General features: G+C 40.3%; 1 protein-coding gene across 1 annotated transcript in view; it reads left to right on the forward strand.

Moving 5' to 3' along the window:
• The window catches only part of RFT1 (RFT1 homolog), a 34,151-nt gene that overhangs the window by 688 nt on the left and 14,969 nt on the right, over positions 1-18,494 (forward strand). Inside the window, exons 2-7 of the mRNA XM_016156404.2 lie at positions 2,676-2,761; positions 4,485-4,601; positions 5,717-5,906; positions 6,490-6,591; positions 10,230-10,367; positions 16,607-16,685. Of these exons, the coding sequence (XP_016011890.1) occupies positions 2,676-2,761; positions 4,485-4,601; positions 5,717-5,906; positions 6,490-6,591; positions 10,230-10,367; positions 16,607-16,685 (712 nt within the window). The remainder of the gene's footprint in view (positions 1-2,675; positions 2,762-4,484; positions 4,602-5,716; positions 5,907-6,489; positions 6,592-10,229; positions 10,368-16,606; positions 16,686-18,494) is intronic.

The raw sequence follows: 18,494 nt of genomic DNA on the forward strand, positions 1-18,494 counted from the left end.
AATTGCACTTAACACAGTCCCTGGCTCTTAGTATGTGTTTAGTATATGTTGCCTGTGTCCCATCTGGTTGTGACCTTGGACCAGTCACTTTTCTGTCTTGTCCCTATTTTTCATCATCTATCAGATATGGTACATGCCATTTGGTCCAAATGGTATCTCCAGATTATTTTGACTGGTCATTCAAAGCCAAGCAGCTCAGTTTCTCTGTCTCTTGAGCTATTCAACCCTTGCTCACAAAAGTCCTGAATCCATCTCCCCACAAATTTTAGAGAGGCAACATTTCACATGGAGGTTAGGAGAATCAGGCAGACTTGGGCTCAAGTTTGTCACTTGCTAGATACCTGCCCTTGGAGAAATCTCTTGACTACTCCAAGCATCATTTTCCTCATCTTAAATGAGAACAATACTGCAACCTCAGAGTGTCATTAAGGAGATTAGATGAAATACCTGTTACATGTGTCACACATAAGTAGTAAATATTAGCTATTTTTATTATGGGGATTAGAATTTTTTAAATGGTAATTGTAGAGATGAAATGAAATAATCTACATAAAACATGTAGAGTACCTTGCACAAGATATGTGCTTAATAAACAGCCATTCACCTAACCCTAACTTAGGTGAACCCTAAGTTTACCTAGGTTTTCTCTATTTTGCAACATAACTGATTCAGTCCTCTATCCATAGTGTTGATTGTTCAACCTTTGATGATACCTTATTATCTAGATTAGCTTTATAAAAAGAAAACAAGTCATAGCAGAAAATGTACTAAGAGTGAAGTGGCCTTCCCTTAAGGTCAAGCTGGGTCCTTTGCTTGCTGTGTAACGTTGGACAACTTATTTTTATCTGAGTCTTACTTGCTTCATGTGCATTAACCTGATTGCTATTAAGGGTCAAATTAACAGATGTGAAAGAGCTTTTCTTAAACTAAATTTCTTTACAAAGTGAAGACTACTGTTAATACGGGTTACTATGTGGAGCAAATACTGGGTAGCATGACCAACCTCAGCTTCATTAGCTCAAACTTTTATTCGAAACAATTAGGAGATTGGGATAAGCCTGAGACATTAACTTTCTTAGAAAAGGATAACTTTGACTTTGAACATAAACACATTTATGTGGTTTTTAAAAAATAGCCATAATCTTTAGGTTTCTTGAGTGTTTTAATTCAGTCTTGTATGCTTTCTCAAATGACAATGCAGACATGCGGTAGCTTTGCAATTACATTGTAATCTGCAAAAATTTGAGAGTTTATTCTCTGTCTTAACTCTGATCTGGCCATAGTAAAAGTATTAATGCCTTTCATTGGTATACATTTTTCAAAAATGGTTTCACCTACACAATCTCGTTTGATCTTTGTTATCAACCTCGTGATAAAGGCAGGCTTACTTGACAGAGGAAATATAAACATTAGAGGATCATGGGGGCTAACAGTTGAATCTTGAGTTGAGACTCTTGGCCTGGTCCACTAACTCTATGAATTGGCTTTAAACCTCTAAAATTGAGTACAGAATTTGGTGTGTGTGTGTGTGTACCTGCCTGTTTCAAAATAGCTACAGAGCTTTCACCAGATTCTCAAAAGTCCCATTTGACTCTGTAAAGGTTAAGATTGTGATATCTTGGCTTTGGAGACCTTGCTGCTCTATGACACTTCAGGAACAGTGTTAAACTGCACTCTCCCTTTTCGGTCATACCTTTCCCTGGAGATTTTCAGACCTTAGTGGTTGCTTGTCATACTCTGATTGAATCTTCCAGATTGCAGCTGTTCATGGGTAACTCCGAGAGTGCTAGACATAGAAGTGATTTGTCATTTGCTTTTGAGTGCACTTGAGTTACTACCTGTCGGGCTGCCAGGATGCAGGAGAGTCACTTAACAAGTGAGGCTTGCACCCCAGCCAGCATCCCCATTTAGCAACCCCATTTAATTGCAACCTGTTCTCTGTCTCATGGGAAGAATTCTTTGCTAAGGTGTTTTTCTTGAACTGCCAAGTTTGAAAGTCTCAGGATATAGCCCTTTCAAATGGCAATAGCTAGACTCTGTCTCTCTTTCCCCCCATTTTATATATCTTATTATTGGAGTTTTCATTTAAAAGGTATTTCAGCTCCTCTCTGGAAAGTGGCAAATATTCAGTAAATAAATACAGCCTTTTCTGCTTTCTAACTGAGAAAACTGAAGTTCAAAGAGATTAAATGTCATTATCAGAATCACCATATAGTACTAGGCAGAGAAGAGAGAGTAATTAGACCCTGTGATTTCTAGACCCTGCAGGCTCCCACTTGCTAAGGGCGTGCTATTTCTAAACAGGCTGGAGGGAGGGGCGATGTGAAGCACTATCTAACATTCTCTTTCTGCCTCCTAGAATGCCTGACTTGAAACCCAAAGAAATTCCCTGAATTTGTCAGGGCCTCCCTCTTCTTATCAGTAAATAGAGTTCACAGGAGGGTTCTCTGACCTCTGCTTTCCAGGGTTCTTTGACCACGGCCTGGGTATGTCAAGAGACCCCAAGGAATGAAATTTTGGAAGAAATACAGACATTGCGCATTTTAGAGAAGGTCTCTATGGCAAAGCTGCTATATGTCCTTACACTAGGAAGAGCAGCCACATTGTTTGCATTTCAGCAAAGTAAACACTCCCAATGTAATTTATTCTTATTTATTTTTCTTCTTTTTCTGTAGGTATTGTTTCGATTGATCACCTTTATCTTGAATGCATTTATTCTTCGCTTCCTGTCAAAGGAAATTGTTGGCATAGTGAATGTAAGGTAAGAAGGGATGTGCTCTGGCATTGTCCACAACTCACATCCCTAGTCAGGTGTCCTTCAAACTCTGTGCCTGTATGTCACTCTTGGGTTTTAGAAGCATGGACTTCTACTAGAATCATAATGTTTTATCAGTGGGCTGAGGAGGAGCATGCTGGGATGGAGCAGGCTGTGTTTCTTTTAATGGACCCATGGAGTGTTTTCCATTAGTAGCCTCCAAATGCATATTTCTCTGCTAGCTGTTCAAATTTGCCTGCTTTTAGAACCCAGGAGAGCAGTGGGAGTAATTTATTGCAAACACTATCTCAGGTATAATTCTGTGTTCTTGTCCTGCTGACAGCAAAGGAAGCAAGAATGCTACAGTTCATGAGAATGTGCTTTGTACTTGCAGGGCTGGAACAGCCAAATTCATTCTCTCCTCAGTGAATTTTATAATTGGAAAATGGAAGCTAGGATGAGAGCTCGAGTCCTTGTCATTAGTTCTTTGGAAGCTCTTAGCTGACTTGCTTTGTCCTTAATACTCAGTTAGTTTCTTTTACTCTTCTCTTTTCTGTTCAAAGACACCCACATATATTCTGTATTCACAAATGACATAAAAGTATATGAAGTCCACGTGAGTGCTCAAAATAGCTAAGGTGCGTCTTCATATCCTAATAAACAAAACAGTCTGTTCCAGACAGAATTTCATGCCTCAAATCTACCCAACATATGTTCTTGGCTCTGTTCTTAGAGCTGAGTGAAGATTCTCAAACATTGATGGGCAAAGGAATCATCTGGGGAGCTTTGCACCAGGTAGGGCTGAGGAGGGGTCTAGGAATCTGCATTTTGACAAGATTCTCAGATTATTTCAAAGTAGGGACCATACTTTTGAGAAATACTGTTTTAAAAGCAGGAAGGAAGAAGGCCAAATCTTCTTAGGTGCTCAGACTTTAAAGCAGTTTGGGCCTCTTCCCATTTAGTCTCTTCCAGATTGGCAGCTCCCTGCTCTGATAGCCTTTGCCTGGCCTGCCCCCTGCTTAACATATGGTTCAGTCTCCGCATTCCCAGTGTTAGACGGAAGTACCAAGTATCAGGATGATCCTTGGACAACCTCAGAAACCTTAGCCCTCAGCCATCCCTATTCTGGCTTCATTTGGGCCATGGCCTGTTGAGGAAGGGAAACCACACTACTCCTCACTAAGGTGTAAGAGGGTATAACTAGGTGCTGCCCACCGAGGACGTACATGGGCAAGCCTCACTGACCTGGGTTGCAGCAGCCTCTGTAATGGCTACCAGCCTTAATGCCTGTCCTGAGATTCTTTTGGCCAGAGCCTCCATTCAGTAGAGCTGAACTTCTCTCACAAGGGCTATTGGGTCACCAGTCTCAGGATGACCAAGAGGTCCCCTTGCTGTGTGGGATCATATCTTGTCCTTTTCTCTTCCTTACTGTAAGAACCACACCTCTGCCTATATCCACAAAGCTTGAAGGCTTTGGGAGCCACTGTGGCAATTTCTGATCTTGGGCGTAACTCTGCAGGCACACACTCAGGTGTCTCTTGTTTGGCTCCTAACTCTATTGTTTGAGTGGATCGAATTGGTGAAGGGTCCTATAAGAACTCACTGCCCTCCACATCATCATCAGTGATTTCTGACCAAGACTTTTTTCCTCTCTCTTGCTGGCAAAATCTCAGAAATTCTGTCTATAAAAGAACAAGAGACCTTATTGATTTTTGCTTTTCCTTTATAGGCTAACACTGCTTTATTCGACCACCATCTTCCTGGCCAGAGAGGCCTTCCGTAGAGCTTGTCTGAGTGGGGGCACCCAGCGAGACTGGAACCAGACCCTCAACCTCCTGTGGCTAACGTGAGTTGTGCTTTGTCAGGAGACAGTTTCACAAAGGCAAGTGTAACAAATGTTTTATGTTAAATAGCAATACTTGCCTAAAGTTGAATTGTCTCCAACTTTGGTTTTGCAGTAGATTTCTGGGGACTTGGCATGGGACAGGAAGGGCTTTGTAGAAGGAGCTTTGTGGCTATTTTCTCTCAGGATGGCAAGGAGCCAGAAGGAGGCCCCAGGTGGGGGTTTCTGAGCCAGGTTTCTAGCCCTATTTCTGCCAATTTTGGAAGTCATTTTTGCTGTTCCTGATTCCTACTCTGGGCCCCACTGGGCTTGTGCCATCTTTTTTAACCCTAATATTTTCCCCCTGTGATATTTTCTAAGCTTTAAACAACCACTTAGTTTTAGGGGTTTCGTTATATCTTTCTTAGATTTTGTTATATTGATTTCAGTTCTGAGCCTTTTAGAATATTCTCGAAGACCAAGTATACCAGCTAAAAACTGTAATAGCTTTTCTGCAGTTAGATCTCAGCAGGGAGAACTGGTGGTTGAGGTCGTTTCCCAATGCCGCCCTTGCATAACTCCTTTTTGCTTCATGGGAACGAGTGTCATAAGGGCTGGTAGGTTTTCATTTTATTAGAGGAATGACTGTTAACTACCCAGTCATATTTAATTGCTCTGTGGTACACACATGAAGGAATATTGTGCACTGGACTATTGGTCATTTGGGTGTAAGTATCAGCTGTTTACTGTCTTTTAGTCATTCTGGGTGCAAACAGCAGGTACACGCTTTCTGGGAAGTTCACTTATCCTGTCAGTACTGTGGATAGGAGTGTAGGCTGGCATTAGATCAGGATTGGGTCTTGCTTCTTCCCTTGACTAGCAATTAATGACCTTAGCCAAACTACCTAGTGCCTATCAGATTGAGTTTTCTCATCATTTAAATTCATCATTCTTTGCGAAGTATCAGTAAAATAAAAGGGGTAAATCATAGTGCCTGGCATGTAGTCAGTGCCTTAATAAGAGTTAGCTATTTTTATGACTATACCTGTATTTCTTTTCTGTTCAGTGTTACTATTTTAACATATACTTATATTCATTTTTATATTTAGCATATCAAAAAACTTTTTTCCCATTTCTAGAGTTCCCCTAGGTGTGTTATGGTCCATGTTCCTGGGCTGGGTCTGGTTACGGTTGCTTGAAGTGCCTGATCCTGATGTCGTCCCATACTATGGAACCGGAGTGGTGGTGTTTGGTCTCTCAGCTGTGGTGGAACTTCTGGGAGAGCCCTTCTGGGTTTTGGCGCAAGCACATATGTTTGTCAAGCTCAAGGTCTGTGTGCCTTCTGCTGTTAATGGGAAATGCAAAGAGTAAGGGAAAGAGTGATTTTTAAAAAATGCCTTTATAGGAGAGAATAATTTTTTTCAGACTTGCATCTAAAAAGGTATTTGGAAATAGGTTAATGATCAGTTTAGTTTATTCACTTGAAATTTGGCAGATGGGCTGGGCTAAAGTTTACCTCTGCTATGCTATTAACAGAATGCAGGTTTGCTAATAGGGAAGTTATTTGTTTAAATAAGAATTTAAGAGGACTGTAAAGGTTTTTCAGATTTTTCTAGTGATTCTGTTTTAGTTGTATACTAAATATTAACTTTTCCCTTCATATTTTAAAATATATAATTTGATATGTACAAAAGAATATATAACACATATAAATCTTAAAGCATGATAATGTTCTGGAAAACCATGAACCTACTACCTAACCCAGTAGAACATTACTGATAGTCCAGTGACCTGCCCCACCGCCACTGCTAGGGTAACCAATGTCCCAAATTTTCTATTTGTCATTCATTTGCATCTTTTTAAACAGTTTTCGCATAGTTTATAAAGTGCACCCTTTACCACACGTTTGCAGGTGATTGCTGAGAGCCTGTCGGTAATCCTCAAGAGTGTCCTGACAGCTTTTCTTGTGCTGTGGTTGCCTCACTGGGGACTGTACATTTTCTCTTTGGCTCAGGTAATAGCTATGGCTTTTAACTTTCGTAAAATCTGTTTTTCTATCTGGTTGTTTTTTCTTGTTTCAGTTACTACATTGTTTACATTTGCAGTATTCATGCACGTGAGGAAGGCTAGGTGCTCCAAAAAGATGATCTTCACACTGTTTCTCTTCCGGCCACCATGTTCATCCTGCTGCATGCACTGACACCACTGGTGTCCCTGGGGCCCTGGAGCAGGCCATACATTAGGCCTCACTGTCAAACGTAAAAGCTCCTTTAGACATTCTGTGGGCAAGCCTGTATCAAACTGATCTTTGATCATCTGGCTGTCTTATAGAGGACAAAAAAAATGCGGTAAGGGGGTGGGGTGGGAATCAAATGCATGTGTGTTATTTTCTTTGGATTTTAATCAATTGTTTTCAGAATAGGGGGGAGTTCTGCCAAGCCTGTCTTAAACTTAAATTGAACTCTCACATCATTCAGAGAGTATAAATCAAGTCTGAGCAGGTATATTTTCAGTTTTAGCAGTTTGGCTTCATCTCCATGTTATCATTTTCATCTTATTTTCTGGTTCTAGTTCATATTTCTTGTACTAATAAAAATATAATAACGTATAAGTGCTAATTTAAGAAATGAAACTTAAGATCAGATAGTTACCAGACTATCCTATTGTATAAAGCAGTTTGTAATTTTTTTTAATGTATAGGAATATAAGTTAAAATTTTTAGTAATGATTTATGTTAAAGTCTTTCCCATGTCTTAGGCAAAGCTACAAATATTTTTCTGAAACACAGAAGAGCTAAATTTTAAATAATAGAATAGAAACAAGAATCGCCTCCTAGAAGCAATTGTAAATTTTGCATATTTTAGAGAAGTAATTTGTGATTATTTTTGCCACTTTTGATTAGATCTGAAACTACAGTTATCAGTATTCATTATGCTTTTTGATGCATTCTCCCTAATAGGACAGAAGGTCCATAGAGACACCCAGTTATTGGTTGACTCTTCTTGGGAAAGGCACTTATACTATGACTTGCTGATTATTATAACTCCCACCGAGGTTATGTTCTACATAGGTCATAGGTCAACTAGGCCAGCTCTGAGTTTATATGCTTCCTTATCGTAAGAATTCTGAGAGCTCTTCTCTGGTACATTCTCTGTCACTGTCTGTGTTAGAAGTCTCAGAGTCAATAGCACCTCATATGAGTAGGTGAGCCCTGCAGGTGATAGCAGCAGAGCATACCCAAGACTCTGGGTTTCCTGTTTGTCCAACTCACCTTAGGTTCCTCCTTAAAGAGCCCCTCATTTCATGGCATCAGATGTCATTCAAGGGTCACTTCAGAATACATAAAGAATTAATACAACTCAACAACAAAAACACAAACCACCTTAAAAATGAGTAGAGGGCTCGAATAGACATTTTCCCAAAGAAGATATACAAATAAATGGCCAATAAACACACGAGAAGATGCTCAACATCATTAATCATTAGGCAAATATAAACCAAAACCACAGTGAGATAGTGTAAGGATGGCTATTATAAAACAAACAAAAAAATACAAGTGTCGGCAAAGATATGAAGAAATTGCAACTCTTATACATGGCTGGTAGAAATGTAAAATATGGCAGCTGCTGTGGAAAACAGTTTGGCAGTTCCTCAAAAAGATAAATATAGACTTGCCAGATGACCAACAATTCCACTCCTCAGTATATACCCAAAAGAATTGAAACAGATGTTCAGCTTGTACATGGATGCTCATAGCAACACTGTTCACAATAGCCGAAAGGTAGAAACAACCGAAATGCCCACCTGATGAAAGGATAAACAAAATGTGGTGTATCCAGAAAATAGAATGTTGTTTAGCCATATAAATGAAATAGTGATACATGCTACAACATGATGAAGCTTGAAAACTTACTAAGTGAAAGAAGCCAGACACAAAAGGCTACCTATTGTATGATTCCATTAATATATAATGTCCAAAATAGGCAAGCCCAGAGAGACGACACATTAGCAGCTGCCAGAGGGTAGGGGAATGGAGAGTGACAGCTTAATGGGTGCAAAATTTCCTTCTGAAGTGATGGAAATGTTCTGGAATGAGATAATGATAGTGATTGTACAACACTGTGAACGTACTAAAAGCCGCTAAATGGTATGCTTTAAAAATGGTTAAAATAGTCATTGTTTTGTTACATGAATTTTTTCTCAGTAAAAAAAGGGGAGAGATCATATAGTTAGTATACCAGAATAAGACTACCCATAGGTTGTTACTGTTTTCTTAGGCTCTGATGAGCAAGAAGGTGAAGAGAGGTGGAGGAGGGAGCTGGAAAAAAGGTACTTATCACAGGATGTTGGCAGCAGATGGTGTGGCTCACAGCAGTGCTGCTTGTGTCTTAAAGGGCTTGAGGCATGAAAGAAGAAGGTGGGGATGGAAGGAAAATGGTTAAAAAGTACAAACTTTTAGTTACCTGGTAAATTAGTATTGGGGATGTAACGTACAATGTGATGACTATAGCTAAAACTGCTGTATGATATATAGGAAAGTTGTTAAGACAGTGAATTCTATGAGTTCTCATCACCAGGAGAAAAGAAATTTATTTTTTCTTTTTGTTGGTGTCTGTATGAGAATATGTATGCTAGCTGAACCTATTGTAACTATTTTACAATATGTGTAAATCAAATCATTATGCTGTATGCCTTAAACTTGTTCAATGATATATGTTAATTACTTCTCAATAAAACTGAAAAAAAAAATGGTAGATGTCGGGCTTTGTCCTCAGGTATGGATGGGACAGGCATAGAGAGCACAGGAGCCTAAACCAGCTAAATTGAGATTCCTCTTTATCCTTGCTCTGTGCCTTTCCTACAGGAGCAGTCTTGGTGTTCCAGATTAAAAGTGGGGCCTGGAAGTCCTATTTCTTCTTGAGCCAGCGTGCACTGCTATTCTAAGGGGATAAAAGCATAGAAGGGAGCTTGAGAAAAGAGTCTCTTCAAATACTTCTCCCCAACCTGCAAATAAAACCCCAGGCTGCTGCTCTTGACCAAAAGCCATTCTTTTGTCCAGGATGGTTGGAGGGAGGGTAGGCCTTCTTATCACTCCACCTTTCCTCCCCCATCCTGTAGTAGCTCTTGCTCTGCCCATGTCCTGGGCAGAGAGGAGAGAGCCAGCAGCTCACTTCTGCTTTGTAATCATAATGTCACAGGTTTCCAGGTTTATGGAAAATTCCCAGTCCTAGATGATGGCGGGTCGTTGGATATTGGCACAGCCAGGACACACGGGTCCTCACAGTGTGCTATCTAGGCGGGAAAGCCATTCCTTTGGCCAAATGGGAATCTTTCGAGAACATATCTGATATCACTGTGGTGATTGTACTAGTGGATATCTGTCATGGAAGTTATGTTCTGCTTGCCCAGAAGAACTTCTATTCTCCTAGTCAGGTGAAGTATTTGGAACACTCCCCAGAGATGCTGCAATGGAGTTGGGTTTTAGTGAATTAGCGCTATTTTCCAGAGGGTGAGGCATTGCTCAATAGCAGGTACAGTTAATTAGTTAATTAGGTTCTATTTCTTGATTGGCTTTTGAGGTCAAAATTGTAGACATATCTTAATTATGCCTATATTAAAACCGTATAATTTAAACCTATTTTTTTCTTTCAGCTTTTCTATACTGCAGTTCTGGTGCTCTGCTATGTTATTTATTTCAAAAAGTTACTGGGTTCCCCAGAATCAACCAAGCAGCAAACTCTTCCTGTCTCCAGAATGACAGATCTATTACCCAATATTCCAAGAAGTGGAGTAAGTAATGCGTTTTGTCTCCTATAATAATAATGTCAGAATCATCTCATTATGATTACAGATCATCTCTTTAATCACAGATGTTGGTAATCCTTGAGGAAAGGAAACTACAGCTTGATTGTTTACTATTATAGTAGTAAAGATAATTTGATAGCTCATATTTATTGAGTGCTTGCTATGTGTTCAGCCAGGATTTCTAAATCTTGGCACTTCAGACATTTTGGGTTGGATAGTTCTTTGTTGTGAGGGCTGGCCTGTGCATTGTTGGATGTTCAGCAGCATTCTCAGCTTTTACCCACTAGACCCCAGTAGCTATCACCTCTCAGTTCTAACCACCAAAATGTCTCCAGATACTGTCAGATGTTTCCTGGAGGACAAAATTGCCCCCAGTTAAGAACCACTGAGCTAGATCCCATGCCAAGTACTCCATACCCTCATTTAATGCTTCTAACAACTCTGTGAGGTTGACACTATCGTTTATATTTTAGGGTTGAGGAACTGAAGTCTAGCGACTAAATGTCTGTGCAAGGTGAGGGCAGGAGTGTAGAATAGATTGAATCCCAGTAGAGCACAAGCTGTAACCTCTGTGCTCCACTCTTTGTTCTGCTGTATTTCTTGATTTTTCCCAGCATTGACCTCTGGCACAGACATTCCAGAGTGCTGCCTAAGCAGGGATGATCTCTGCATAGTTCCTTCATCTGATGTCAGGTCTGTCTCTCAGATGATCCACTTAACCATGTAGACCACTGAGGATTCTAGATGTTCTTGGGTGAGAATAAGGCATAATCTTTTTCTACTCAGCTCTTCAACTCTCAGTTCATTTGACTTGTATTTCCTAACTCTTGTGGGGTCAGTGCTGCTGTCTGTGGCCTTAGAGTTGCGCAAGTGATGTTATGCTGCATTGCCTCTGCCCAGATGGTTTATGCACTGCTCCACTCTAGGCTGACCACTTTCTCCTTTCCCATACTTGTTTGATTGCTGGATATGGTGCTCTGAGTTGAGGTAAAGTTTTGACTAGACTTCCCCTTATTCTCATTTTTGATTACTTTAAAAAGTAATGAAATGTTTGTGACCTTAGTCTCAGAATTTATGGAATCCTGCTTTACAACTTTTCAAGAAAATACAGATACTATGTAACAAAGCCAGATATGTTTTGATTTGTTAGATAAGAGTCCTCCATTTTGATAAACTAGGTCTTACCTTTAACTTAAAACAATAAGATAAGTTTGGGATAGCACGATCCTTCATCTGCAGGTTTAGAGGATTAGGACTTGGGATCACTTCTCTTGCCTGGAGCTTCTGCCACCTGCCCACGCAGCAGGTCTGAGCAGGCAGTAAGTCCTCTCCCTTAGTGCTCCCCAGGGCCCACTTGTGCCAAGCTTGGCCAGTTTATACTGGGCCCGCCCCTGCACTCCAGCAATATTTTCGAAAGGAGCATTTGGGCTGTTAATACAGGCAAGGAGAGAGGGTAATGAAAAAAATCTATCAAGTGTATATTTACTCTATGATAGGCTCAGAACTCTGAGTCTCATTTCCTTATCTGTCAGATGGGGATAATAAGAATTTCTCCCCACATGGTTGTGAGAGCCAGATTAGATGTGGCATATAAGATGCTTAACACTGTGGCTTGACCCAACTGGGTGTCCATAGTGACAGCTGTTCACAGTGATACCATCACCAACATCTTGCTACTGCCTGAGATCAAGAATAGCTCCACTGAAACATACTAGCAAGGAAAATACTAATGGCATTGGCATGAGAGCTCAGCAATTAATCTGGCAATCTATCCTGAAAGAATCACTACTCATACTACTGGGACAGAAGCCTCGACTATGAGAAGGGTATGTGTACCTGTCATACACAGTGGCACCATTTCTGATGACAGAGCACAGCTTTATGCTAGATCCTGTCTGGGATAAGAAGGTCATTTCTGTGCCTTAGGGGCTTCCAGTTCATTTAGGAGGAAGTAGACGCAGATGTGAAGCCTGCAGGACTCTCCAGACCTCAGGGTCCTCATTGCTTAAGGTGGGGTTGTTGGTCTACATGAAGCGTGAGGCCCCTCTGAAGACTTAAGGAGTTCCATGAAAGTGTTTGAACTTTGGCAAAGAGCCATTTATCATACTTGCCATCAACTGCATGCTTACTCTCTGCCTGGCACTATGCTAAGCATTTTATGTGGAATTTTTTGTTTAATCCTCACAGTACCTTATGAAATAAATATGATGTTTCCATTTTACAGATGAGAAACTGAGGTTCAGAGGCATTAAATGACCAACCAAAAATCACCCAGCTGATTTTTAACCTACTTCTCTCTAACTTCTGTCTGTGGACTAACCTTAGTCTATGTGTTTAAATCTATGCTATATAGTCTTTCAAAAGAAATTGGCATACTGCCCTAGGTAGTTATTTATTTACTTAATGTTTGGGAAGTTTCAGACAGAACAATTTATTATTCAAGTTTATTTTTTTAAAGAGAAAAGAAATGAGACGAATCCTGAATGCAGTGGATGACTTTACCATTGGCAACATGCCTAACTCCACTCTCTGGAGCAGCTTTCTGCACTGGGCGTTCCTTGTGTGAAACTGGTGAAACAATTACACTCGAAATCAGTTTGACCGCATTGGCAGATTTCTTCCCTATTTTCATAGAATTCCATCTTCTTTAAAGATATTTAGCCTTAAAATAAATTAATAATCCCTCAAATAATGACTGTCTTTTATAATTTTGATACTTCTGAGTGATTTAATATGAGATCTGCCAATATTTAAGTAAAGCTGACAAATTTAATACAGCAAGCATGTATTAAGCAGTATTCTGTGTTACGCATTGTACCAAGTACCCTGAGTTCCCTCAGAATTTGCATTGTGGTGAGGAGATAAGATGTGTACTCATTTAACTAAACTGAAAGAAAATTGTGTGTGTGTGTGTGTGTGTGTGTGTGTGGTGTAGTGTAGTGTTAACAAAATAGGAGCACAGAGGAAGAATTGATGAGTTCCATCTTGGAGCGTCAAGGAAGGCTTCATGGAGGAAGCTGCTTTTGAGCTAGGCCTTGACACGGGTGGCAGATGTGAAGGTATGGTAGAAATTTGCTCATTTGTGACTGCAAGAAAGAACACTTGCTCAGGGCCTATAATATGGCCATCACTGTGTTGGAATTGGGATTTCAGAGATGACTAGGGTATGTACATTGGCTGAGGGGAGAGGAAGCAAATGGTGGAAGCAGGTTATGGCCTCCTGGTCTAGGAATAGGTAGTGGTGGCCTCAGTGCCATGGACCTAAGGTTTTGAACAGTTCCATGATCTAATTTCCTGTGTTGAGAAGCTTACCATCTCTTACAGGTTTACTGAGTGTCTCATTTTCTTCCATTCAATCCTCATATCAGCTCCAGCAGATAGGACTTCTTATCCATTTTGCATATGAAAAAACTGAATCTTAGCAAAGTTAAGTATCTTGCCCATGCACTAATAAGTCGGAAACTGCAGTTTGAGACCCAGTCTCTGAGCTTGACTCCAAAACCCAAACCCCACCATAAGAAGGATGGGCTAGAGAAAAGGTTGGAAGTGAAAAAGCTCACAGGGAAGTGGTGACAATCGTCCAGATGAGAAGTGATGAGATCAGTGGGAAGGTGGGTGAAATGGGAGCATGGATAAAGCCAGGGAAGACTCCATAGCCCTGGAGCAAGAAGGAGAGAAAGGAATGCTATGTGGGGTTTGGAGGTGATGGAGGGCAGGGGTCAGGACTGTGACCCAAGACTTTTCAGTGACGCTCATCAAGGATGCAGTTGGTCGGACCATCCTGAGTTAGAAGAGTTTGGGAAGTGGAAGAATGACTCAGGTTAAAGCACAAGCAGCCCCAAAGTTATGATCCCAGACCTTTCCTAGAGGTACTGCCCATCACCTTTTGCTATCCATGCTTCAGTTTCTCTGTCAGTGCCACAAGGCTGTTGAATGGCTTTTTGGTTAGAGGATCGCAGAGAAATTCATAGCCTGTGGACCATCTCAGTAGTACTAACCTAGCTCTTGTGAGATGAGCCTGTTTTGACTGTCCCAAGTAACAAATCCATTCTGAACAGAATGAGAAAAGCCCAAAGTATACATTTCTTCTTTTCTACCACTTAGCAGATGCCTCTGAAAAGAAACCCAATCTCTGATTGGACTTCCTTTCTCTATGTTGAGGACTTTGCACACAGTAAGCAGTGTGGCCATATATTCCGAACCATGGGTCCATTTAAATTGAAGGCGTTAGGAGAAAGGAATGCTGAAGTATGAAGTATAAGATCAGAGACTGCCATGATTTCACTCTCTACAGCACCTGGCCTTCCTTAGGTGGTCTCCCATCCAAGTACTAACCAGGCTTGACCCTGCTTAGCTTCTGAGATCAGACAGTATTGGGCTTTTAAAGAACTTTTTTTAAGTAGTGCAGTCATTTTTCCAAACTCATTCACAACCTTCCAGCAGTTAAGCTTCAGAAGAGCCTTGTGGGCCAACTGTAACTATTCATTTCCTTTAAAGAGCACAGGTAGTGCTGTGCAGACCCCACAGAGGATCACCTGACATAGGGGTCGGGATATAATAGAGAGAAGGTGCTTGTTGCCCCCTTGAAGCTATGGGCAGGCTCAGCGTCCCAAACATGACATAGTCCACAGTGCCCCCTAGTGGTATTAGGTAGTCTGGTGCTCTTTGTTCTGGGGGAAAGGGATGCCCCACTTCCTTCTCACTGAGGAAGATTTACTCCTGGACTGGAGCTACCTCTAGCATTGGCCCAGGTCCAGTGATGCGCTGAAGGAAGCGTAGTTTGAGAGGATTCAGGCCTTGCCTCCAAGTATCTGGAAGAAGGGCTCTGAAACCAAGAGGTGAGGAGATTTGAGGACTGGAAATGACCCTTGTTTTCAAGGGGTACTCTAAACTTGCTCTGTCCTAAATGGCAGTCACCAGCCACATATGACTATAAAGCATTTGGAATTAAGATGAGCTATACGTGCAAGATACATACTGGATTTCAGAAACTTACTATGAAAAAAAATTAAATACCTCTAATATTTTTTTACATGTTGAAATGATATTTTGGGTTAAATATGTTAAAATTAATTTTGTTTGCTTCTTTTTACTGTTCACTGTGGCTCCTAGGAAGTTTTAAATTATGTATGTGGCCTGCATTATATTTCTACTGGATAGCATTGTTCTACCCAGGTAGTCTTTAGGCCAAGAACAAGAGCCCATGTGACTGGGACAAGTTCCAGGCCTGCCCTTGGTCCAACTTCCAGCTAAAGCTGACCTTTTGGAGAGGTGGCGTAGACTTGGCCTTTGTGATTCACCCCTCACCTCCCAAAGAGCCCCCTGAAATCCTACCTTTCAAAAGTCATCACTTTGAGTTAATAGGAACTTTCAAAATGTAGGTACCCCAGGATTAGGAACCTAATACCTAGACACTACATTTTGGGATCCAGGATACCTTCATGATATAGGAGGGCCCCCCAGAGGGAACTGGTGAGAAGTGGGAAAAAAAAGAAGTCATGTCTAGCTAGCTACCCCAATCCTCCTTTTTATGGTCAGCTCTTTGGCTTTGAGGCTGCTTGTTTCTTACAGGTTGACCTCTGCCCTTCCTAAGGCTTTGCTTCCTTCTTACCCAACTTGTCCTATGAAACGGGCAGTTTGGTGCCCTCCTTGGGAGTTTTGAAAGAGCCATATGAAAAGTTTAGTTTTATTTATCTATTTTTTCTTTACTCTGTTATACCAATTCTGAGTGGTTTAACTGACCTGGGAAGCTGGACTTTCTTTTGAAACATACAAGCAAAGCTCATATATTTGGTGTAACGGGATCCTTGAAGGCTAAATATAGCATTAAAATGTAGAGTAAATGGAGCAAAATTTGTTCTATAGCTTGGCATGCTTCAGACATTTTTTAAGGAAAGAACTGAATGAGCTGTATGTGTTAGATGTGGTCAGCTTATTGTCTGGGCAGAAGCACAATTCTCTAGGGGTCTCAGTGAATGAATCTTGGGCAAGCCCCTTATGGGGAGGCCGTCTCACCTAGAGATTTTGTCTTCGTGTTTAGGATTATAAATTCTTTGCCAGCATTTGTTGGATACCTCTATGCACTTAACATTAAATGAAAAAGTAGTGAGGACTATTCAAGTTAGGATTTAGAGACAAAAATGAGTTCGCCTCTCACATAGCATAATTCTACTCTTAATACTTGCAGTGCCTGGGATTTTGTTTTGTTTTGTTTTCTCTTTTAGGCTTTTGTAAATTGGAAAGAGGCTAAATTGACCTGGAGTTTTTTCAAACAGTCTTTCTTGAAACAGATTTTGACAGAAGGTAAGTAAAAGGTCACTCTGAGCAGTTGGAAAACCAGAGTATGAGCAAGGGAATTCCACAGAAATATTCATCACCTCGATCCAGACCATCTGGTATCTGTAGTACCTGGGCAGAGGAACCTCAGAAATGGGAGCTTTTTATATAAGGAAAAGGAAACTAATGTTTATTTGGTTTGATACCTTAATTGTCTAATTTAAATCTCTCCACAGCTTTGTAAAAAAGATATTGTCTTTATATATTATGGCCGACGAAACTGAGGGCCAGTGAGGTAATACAATTTCTGCAGTGTCCTAAGTGATGAGAAACAACTTAATTTGAATCCAAGTCTAACTGCAAGCCTCATGTTATATCATTTAAATAAATATATTACAAAAATTTATCAACACTAGAATGTTGGAAAAATTGGAAAATAGAGAACACTATCTGCAATCTCATTATCCTATCCTAACTTCTTATACACTACTTTTTTGAACTTTTTAAAGAACCAGGTTTTCATCATTTTATTTTCTTAAATGGTAAGATTCACCTGTGTGATAGTTTGGTCAGCCTTCCAACTTCTTAAGGCTTTTCAGTTTAACAATGACAGAGTTCTTGATGCAGAGGGCCAGCAAGGAGCTGAAAGTATATCTAGTATTGGTTTATTTATACCCAGCTTTAATTCAGAGAATGAGATTTGAGGCAGTTGTAAGCTGCTGAAGGTAGTAGTTTCTTTCTCTATATAAACTTAATATGTCCATCCATCTGTATATCAATTACTAAACATATTTTAAGTCTTTTCAAAAATTATCTTTTAATTATAAAAATAATATAACCTTATTACAAAAATTTTGAAAAATAAAAAAAAATTCCTTATAGTTCTAGAACTCTACAACCATCATTATTATTATTATCTTGTTATTTTCCTTTTTCTCCTTCTATCTTTACTTTTTTCTAATTATACATCTAAATGGAAGTTAACTCCCTGTAAGCCTTACTTTCCCCATCTGTGAACAGAGAGGTCCCCAACCTTTTTGGCACCAGGGACTGGTGCTCCTATGAGAATCTATGCCTGATGATCTGAGGTGGAGCTGAGGCGATGATGCTAGGACTGGGGAACAGCTGCAAATACAGATGAAGTTTAGCTTGTTTGCCTATCGCTCACCTTGTTCTGTGTGGCCTGGTTCCTAATAGGCCATGGACCAGTACTGGTCTGCAGTCTGGGGTTGAGGACCCCTGAGTTAAGGGATAAGACCAGGAGGTGTCTAGAGGCTCTCTGAACTTTGAGAGTGCATGCTTCTAGCATGAGCCTATAACATTGCCTGTAACATTCTAGTGTGAGCCTGTAACAATCACAAAAGTGAAACTGTTTGCAGAACTTCTGGGGGAAGTAAGGATCAGAAGCCTTCCGAGAGCTGAGTAGAGGTGCCTTAAGTATGTTTTTTGAGAGCAAGGGAGTATGCTGTTCACCGTACATGATAGGCATTCAACAAGTATTTGCTAATAAAGATTACTAGTGGAGGGAGGATGAAGAGGGTAAAGGGGGTCAAATATATGGTGATGGAAGAAGACTAAACTTTGGGTGATGACCCCACAATGCAATATACAGGTGATGTATTATAGAATTGTTTGCCTGAAACATGTTATTAACCAATATTACCCCAATAAATTTAATTTTTAAGAAATTAGAAATACCAAAAAAAAAAAAAAACATTCCAAGTTAAAAAAAGAAAAGAAAGGTAACTGCAGTGAAATTGTGAATTGTGGTAGTTCACTTTATTGTTAAAAATTTTGGAAAGAGCAGTTGCTTATGTGTACTTTTTCCTCCCAGAG

This window comes from Rousettus aegyptiacus, unplaced genomic scaffold, assembly GCF_014176215.1.
Source record: "Rousettus aegyptiacus isolate mRouAeg1 unplaced genomic scaffold, mRouAeg1.p scaffold_m13_p_4, whole genome shotgun sequence".
Lineage (NCBI taxonomy): Eukaryota > Metazoa > Chordata > Mammalia > Chiroptera > Pteropodidae > Rousettus > Rousettus aegyptiacus.